This window comes from Physeter macrocephalus, chromosome 20 (assembly GCF_002837175.3).
Source record: "Physeter macrocephalus isolate SW-GA chromosome 20, ASM283717v5, whole genome shotgun sequence".
NCBI lineage: Eukaryota > Metazoa > Chordata > Mammalia > Artiodactyla > Physeteridae > Physeter > Physeter macrocephalus.
In genome coordinates, this window is record NC_041233.1 from 46,452,635 (window position 1) to 46,460,405 (window position 7,771).

The 7,771-nt window shown below is 46.3% G+C and overlaps 1 protein-coding gene across 2 annotated transcripts in view; it reads left to right on the plus strand.

Moving 5' to 3' along the window:
* The first annotated feature begins 768 nt into the window (after positions 1-768).
* Positions 769-7,771, plus strand: part of PAPSS2 (3'-phosphoadenosine 5'-phosphosulfate synthase 2) — an 85,272-nt gene continuing 78,269 nt past the window's right edge. Inside the window, exon 1 of one of the 2 annotated variants that reach the window (XM_007125535.4) lies at positions 769-926. In XM_007125535.4, the coding sequence (XP_007125597.1) occupies positions 897-926 (30 nt within the window). In that variant the 5' untranslated portion in view covers positions 769-896. The remainder of the gene's footprint in view (positions 927-7,771) is intronic. The other variant, XM_007125536.4, reaches the window with a different exon arrangement.

Here is a 7,771-nt window from a genome sequence, read left to right on the forward strand (position 1 = left end):
ATCTGCAACAGGAGGAAAATATTGTGAGCTCCAAAGGAGTGAATGCATGCAAACCCCTTAGTCCCGTGAATGGTGCATAAGGTGCAGGCAGGCGCTGCGCCTCCTGATTTCTTCTTCTTCTTCTTGATCATCATCATCGATGCTGATGCTGGTGTAGAAAGCCTGGACTGTGGAGGCGGACGGCCTGGGTTTGAATCCCCTCACTTGGAAGATAATCTTGAGAAAGTCTGAAAGCCTCAACTGCTTCATGGGAGAAAGTAGGGCTCGATGCCTGGGTCAGGGGCCGCAGCAGGCTTAAGGCAAAGGTCAGCAGAGTGCAGAGAGAGGACCAAAAAATGTTAACCGTCGCTGTTATTACTGCAAATGAAAACAAGCTGGGCATCGGTGTCCACTAAGGACCATGCCGACAAGCCTGGCGCTTTCTAGCAGGTCCCAGAGGCAGGAAGCCTTCCTTGGAGAGGCGCGGGGGTGGGAGGTGGGGGAAACGCAGGCAGCCACTGGGAGTGGGAACGCGGAGAGCGAACTTGACCTCCGACAGCACGTGAGGCGTGTCCGTCCGAGCCCCCGGCTGCAAGGTCCTGCATCAGACCCGGGCTGGCGGAGCCGCTCCCGGGCGTAGGGGGCCGGGCCCGGGACCCCGCCCAGGAGGCGGCCGGGTCCCCTGGGTTGGGCGCTGCTGGCGGAGCCGACGGGGCGGAGAGGAACACGGCGGGAGGAGGAGTAGGAGGAGGGAGCTGGTCAAGGGAAGTGCGACGTGTCTGTGGAGCCTTTTTATAACTCCTTCTCGGGAGTCCGGCAGTAGCCACTGCCGCCGCCAGCCAAGCGACCTAGCGCTTCCGCTCCCAGGAGCTGGGCTCCGAGTTCCAGCGCGCCGGGCACCGCCGCAGCCAGCCAGCATGTCGTCCGGGGTCAAGAAACAGAAGACGGTAGGCTTCGAGTCTCCTGCCTTCCTCCTCCGCTCCAACCCCGGGACGCTCGGAGGCGAGCAGCCCCGGCGCCGAGGCTGGGGCGCGGGGAGGAGGAAGAGAAGGAGGAGGGAAGCAGGAGGGCGAGGCTCGGCCGGGACTCGCGGGGCAGCCCTTGCCAGGCAGTCCCTTCTCGCCCCGCGCCTCTGGGAACCTGCTCCCCGTGGGGTCGTCACGGCCGGGACAGACCTCCGGAGCTGGCAGAGTGGGTCCCAGTTAAGAGAAAGGACCAGAGATGGGAAATTTCCTTTCTTGTCCAAGAGCTTTTCCAGACCCGTCTTTTCTTCTGAATGAGCTCGGCGCGGGCCCAGCGGGCGGTGGGTTGAGGGAACTCGGTCCTGCCAGGTTTGGTCGCGGCGCGCACGTCCGTGCCAGTCATCGAGGTTTTGTCCACGCAAACTCCTTGGAGTGGACTTTCATGACAGACATTCATAAAGGAAACTACGACCATCTAGACGTAAGGGAGGAAATTGCATTTCTACACTGGCAGGACTCTAGCTTGAGTCAGCTCCCTGTTGGAATCGGGTGGCACCTCGGGTTCAGTCATGGGGGGGCCCCTCAGCTTGGTGGGGTGAGATGAGGGGACTGTTTTCAGGAGGCTCAATTTTATCCAGGATTAATCTGGGCCATCCCCATTGTGGGAAATAGAGGGTTCCTCGAAAAGTTTCTTTCCCACTTAGTGATAGGGGCTCCTATAAATTTTGCATCCTTAAACATGGCAGCAGTGATCATAGACTCTTAGAGTCGGAAACAGCCTGGTAGCCAGCGTTTGGGCCACACCACGGGTGGTCTGCAAGCCTTGTGCAGATCCCAGCCAGCAGTCTGACTGCTGAGCACTCATCTTTTCACTACCACACTGCAAGCCTCAGATGATTATGGTGGTTAGGGAATGGGCTGACCCCTGTCCAACAGTTAGACTTGCACTTGGCACATAGTAGGTGATCAATAAATAAATGTTTATTACTATATAACACTTATTACTGAAATATCTTTGAGGTGTATTTGTGGCAGGCGGCGGTAGAGGTGAAAAAAACCATGAACTGGGGAAGGGGAGTGGAGGGGCCATGCCGGGGCTAGAAGTGTGGACTTCAACAACAAGGGGAAGGGAATGGGGGCTCTGTGGTTTCAGAGAACCACACTGGACATGCAGGAAGATCCAGGGGGAAGGCGGCATCAACTTGAGAAGGGAGAATTGTCGGGGTCCAGTTGCCTTTTATAGGAGTGATTTTAAAGTGGAGAGAATCTCAGTATTATATTTGAAAATATTGCTAAGTGCAAATCACTTGTGTTTTATTCCTATTTAATTTTATTAATTTCTGTAAAATTCTCAAGGGTATCTTCTAAATGACAACCTGCTGTGGCACTTAGTAGCCTTTTATATCAGTGAGGTTTTAATTCTTACCTCCTTGCTTGCATCAAGAATTCCTTCCCAATGGGGTTGCTTTGTCAAGCATTAGTAATGAAGGGACACGTGGTCTTTCCCCTTCATTCCTCCAGTCAGCAAGAACCTGTGAAGGGAAAGGTTTGAAAACAGGAGTTTTACACACTGATCGTGGCAACTGCACAGACAGAGAAAGTGAGAAATTTGAGGGCCAGAGGGTTTGGTTTTTGTATTTACACATATGGAACCTTCTATTTTTTGTTTAGAGGTGTGTGTGTGTGTGTGTGTGTGTGTGTGTGTTCTGCATAGGATGAAATTAACACCTGAAACAGCTAGCAGGACTTGTGAACTTTTATTTAGCCAACATGATTATAATCCAGGGCACCAGCACAAGTTCCCCAAAGAGGCAGATAGATACTATTGGGTAAAGCAAGTCAGCTGTAAATGCATATGAAATCTCTCAAGCTTTAAATGTTAACTCAAAATGTGTTTTGAAACTTGCAAGCCAAAACAAAATCTGTCCACATGTGTGACCTCTGAACTAATCAATTATTTGAGAAGTGAGTCTTGCTGATCTAGGAAGGTTTCCTGGAAGTGAGGCTGGGCTGATTTTTTTTTTTTTTTTTTTTTTGCCGTACGATGTGGGCCTCTCACTGTTGTGGCCTCTCCCGTTGCGGAGCACAGGCTCCGGACGCGCAGGCTCAGCGGCCATGGCTCACGGGCCTAGCCGCTCCGCGGCATGTGGGATCTTCCTGGACCGGGGCACGAACCCGTGGCTCCTGCATCGGCAGGCGGACTCTCAACCACTGTGCCACCAGGGAAGCCCTGGGCTGATCTTTTTAGGGACTCGCAGAATTCATTACATTATGTTCTCTATTGTCAACAGAGGATGATCAATTCACATCCCAGGTACTGCAGTAACTCCAAATATTTGTTGAGCCCCTACTGTGTGCCAGCCAGGATACTGGGGTGAATACATCTTTCCCGGGGTTTTTTTAGCCACACTCTCTGGATGAATATAGCCTTTCAGTTCAGACCACTGTTAGAGGAGTAGGTAGTTTTGGTTTAAATGTGAGAAGGTAGGATGATTTTCTCACAAGCTTGAGAAAAATAAAAAAGGAAAGTTTCTTTTATAAGGGAAGGTAGCACATTCCTCCTGTGTTAGGCATCCTTACCATGGCAACCAAAGACAGCTACCTGTCACAGCCCTCCCTCCCACCCTTGATTTACTTCCAACCCTGGCCACCTCCCATCCCGTCGATACACACATAGATCCCAGGAGAAGGAAAGAGGCAGACTGCAGCCAGAGGACTGGAAAGAAAGGCAAAGGCCTGGTCCTTTCTTCTTGCCTCATGTCCTGGATTAGCATTTTTCAAGGCCCACAGACAATGTTATGTCCTGGAGACAACCAATCTAAAAAAAAGTCAACTGAGATATTAAAATATTTTCCAAAGGGTCAAACAAGCAGTGTTTGGAAGGGAGTGAAGGGCTACTGAAAAGTTAAAGCTCTCCCTAAATGTAAGTGATTATCCACCTTTTTATTATTTTAAAAACTCTGTACAATATTCCATTATTTTCCTGGAGGTAGCTATTTTTAAAACTATTTGAAGATGCTGTGTAAGGCAAGACATGAATTTCCAGATGAGCAACCATTGGAAGGAAGGAAAAACAAGTACTTCCCAGAGTCCTGGCCCTAAGCTGTGCTGTATTTCATTTCATCCTCACAGCAGGCTTCACCCCAGAAAACCGAGCCTCACCTCTAGGGGAGGAGAAATGCCAGGCACAGGTCAGGATTTAAATTCAAGTTCCTCCAACTTTGAAGCCCCTGCTCCTGTTCCCTTTATTTCTCTGGCCCATAAATTTCCTCGTCTGTAATGACTTACCCCTTACAATCGTTGTGAGGAGTAAATAACTCCTAAAAACTGCCTTGCTCAGTTCTAGGCCCATATGCAGTTGCTACTGTTACTATTTTTATTACACCATACTGTCTTGGTTTGCCCAGCAAGGAGAAGAAAGCACAGGTCAGACCATTCCAAAGGCTCAGTAAAGGACAACCTTACGAATATTTAATAAAAGCAAACAAATAGAGAAGTATAGAGGTGATGATTTGAATTCTAATTGTAAAAAGCTGAATAGAAGACAAAGGTTGATAATTAGTGTGGATATAGCAGAGTAAGCCAAATAATCAGCAAGATTTTGCCAACAACCTTGTCCAAGAAAGGCAATCTATATATAAGTAAATTTTAGACTAATTTCTCTTCACCCTTCCTGTGCCTTCAGCTGTTTCCAGATCTATCTTAAAATTAATGTTGTCTGATTCATGCTGTTATTCCATGATCATTTCTTTGGACTTTTACCATTAAAGATAAGTATCATTAACTCTGAGTTTGTTATCTCTGAGATAGTTATCTTTATCTTTCAGCACTTTGTCTTCCTGTTAATGCATGTGGCTCTCTGGTTTGCTTAGGGGATAATTAGGCTGAACTCAAACACGGAGCCTTTAGAGAATGAGAGTCTGAGAAAGGAATCAGTGATGTCAATTTCAGTCCTAGGAGATTACTGTTTATTTCAAAACCTGTCACTAAATAGTAATGGGCACTCATCTTTGTGTTTGGAAGTCTTTGGAAAACACAGAAACTAAAAGTAAATAAACATAAATATAATGGCATTTCAACTAACCTTTCATCCCTTAGGTGATTTGCTCATCCGACAGGTGAAATGGCACCTGTCCCCAGCAACTTTGCATAGAGCCTGGCACTGAGTAGGTGCTCCATAAATATTTTTTGCATAAAAGGCTGCAGAATTCATTCGTGAATGAATTTGTTTTTAGCATCTCTATTTTGCTTAGATTTCCCCCACTGCCCTCTTACCTGTCTGCTCTTGTGTGCTTGCTTATTTTTGCCTGGATATTCTTCATTACCACTGAAAAATTACCTGTAGGGATTCTTTGAGGCTTAGGATGAATGGCCTTGCCCCCACCCCGCCAACCCCCTGGAGGATTTGCTTTTGTTTCTTCCAGGTGCCTGGTGGCACTACTAGTCTGGTACGACTTTGACCTAAACTTACCACCTAAAGTTTTTTAGACCACCCAGGTGATGTGAATTTGAGCTGCAGTTTTGCACACAGGGACCAGGTGGTGAGAACAAGTCCTCATGGACTACCCCCCTGTGCCTCCTTATGTATACTTTCCATGTCAAGGCCATTGTCCCTGCAGTCTTTCGGAGTGGGAAGTGGGTAAATTCTGGTTCACTCTTATTTTTAGGGGGTGACCCTTGGGAAACTCAGCTTAGTGTAGACAAAGGCCTTTGTATTCTCCCCACTTGGCTACATTCTAGTCTTCGAGTTCTGTTTCACCTCCCCCATGAGGCTGCCAAAATCCATGCACATGTGCCCCTATCAGGGCAAAAGTGCCTCCCTGCTTGCTTACCTCTTAGGTTCTTTCTTTCCCGCAGATTTTGGCCTGGTAGTTCCTTACTATCTTCTCGGGTATTTGATGTTTCTAATTAGATTATTGTATATTATAGCCTGCACTTTAAATTTGTTTTTATGAAGGATTGGACTGTATAACCTAGACCATCATTGCTGGAAACAAAAAATCTCTGCCTTTTCTTGATTCCTGTGTATCATTAACATTTCATATCATCCCGTTCCCTTATTATACCTATAACGTTCTTATCAAAGGAGTACTTTAAGAACAAGTAAACTTAAGTCAGCTTGCTAGTCAGAAATTAATTCCTTTTTCCCTACAAAGTGCTAAGGTCTGGGCTGGGGGCGGAGGACGTGAGCAGTGCTCACCTTGTCTTGTGGCCTCTGCCTTCCGGGCGTCCGTAGAGATGTGCATTGTCCTGTCTCATCCTTAGTGTTGGTCCAGTTCAAGTGCATTCCTGTCTGAAAGCTCCTTCAGTTTCAGCACCTTTCCTTGCTTCTCCCACGCTCTCGTGGGTACTTTGAGGCCATCGTGCTGCTCCAGCACAACTTGGGGGGATGTTCGGCTAGGCTGTCTAAGATCTTTGACATTGCCCCCCTACTCCCAGAAGGGTGGGAACTGTGCTTCTGCTCCGGTGCGGCCATGCTGGGACTTTGAGGGGCTCGAGGGGCTGCTGGAGTGTGTCCCTGCTTCCTCTGCCTTGGGATCTGTTGAAGATGAGCAGCACACCTAGTGCCCCTGCTTTCAGAGTCCCCAAAGCTATTTGGCTTCTCTTACCCCAAGCCCAGCGCCAGGCCCAGAACACCACTCCCCTTCTCAGACTCACACTGGCACCTAACCTCCCTTTGTTTCTAATAAATATTAAATAGAACTTTTTCAGAAAGGTTAATTAACATTAACATTGGATTCGTGACAAATGTGGTCTATGGATCCTCTTTCTTGCCTTTTGATCACCAAATAATTTTTTTTCAGTTTAGAATAAGTTGGCACACAAGATGGAAATATTTTTTTCTCTCTGCCAAAGAGCCATTGTATTAAAACTTAAAATCTATTTTGCCTCTGATAACACATGGTGTGTCAAGTGACTTTCATCAGTTGGCTGGTGTGACTTCCTTTAAAATCTAATCAGCAACTCTTTCTGTATTTCACATTTACTCCTGAAGTTGATTTTGCTATTACTGGTATTGTGAAAACATGGGTGCAGCATAAACATGGCAAGCTCAATCTCATATCTGTCTAGCACCAAATATTAAATTTGGGCAAAAAAAAATGTGACCTGTTATCAAGCTTTTCTAAAACAGTTACATAAATATATCAAATGCTACATCATTAAAAGTGATCATTTCTATGCTAGGTTAATATTTGCTTTAAATATCTAGTTAACATCTTTATATGTTTTGTTATAAAAATATGGATTTTTATCCACCAAGCATCTATGTCCAGTCTAATATTACAATTACTTTTTTTTTCTTTTTAATGCGTGCTGAGTGTGGGCTTGAAAAATTATTTGCAGACTTTGCTTGGAGACTTAAACCACCTACAGTGTAGTCTGAGATTTTATCCCCATTACTTCATTCATCTATACTTTCCCTAATCATTTATTTATGGATAACTCATGCTTTCTCAACTTTTAGCAAAACAGGCAACTAAGATGTTGGTGATGATTTTTATTTTTTTATATTTCCTACTGTTAAAAACCTGAATTAACTTTTTCATCCTCTGCTGTGATTCCATTGTATATTATTTTGTTTTCCTTTAAGAGCTCTAAAAAACTTTTCCTTTTTTAGTTCGTGTCAGATCCTCACTTACGTATTTGTTCACTTCATTCACTCAATAAATATTTTTTTTTTTTTTTTTTTTTTTTTTGTGGTATGCGGGCCTCCCTCTGTTGTGGCCTCTCCCGTTGCGGAGCACAGGCTCCGGACGCGCAGGCCCAGCGGCCATGGCCCACGGGCCCAGCCGCTCCGCGGCACGTGGGATCCTCCCAGACCGGGGCGC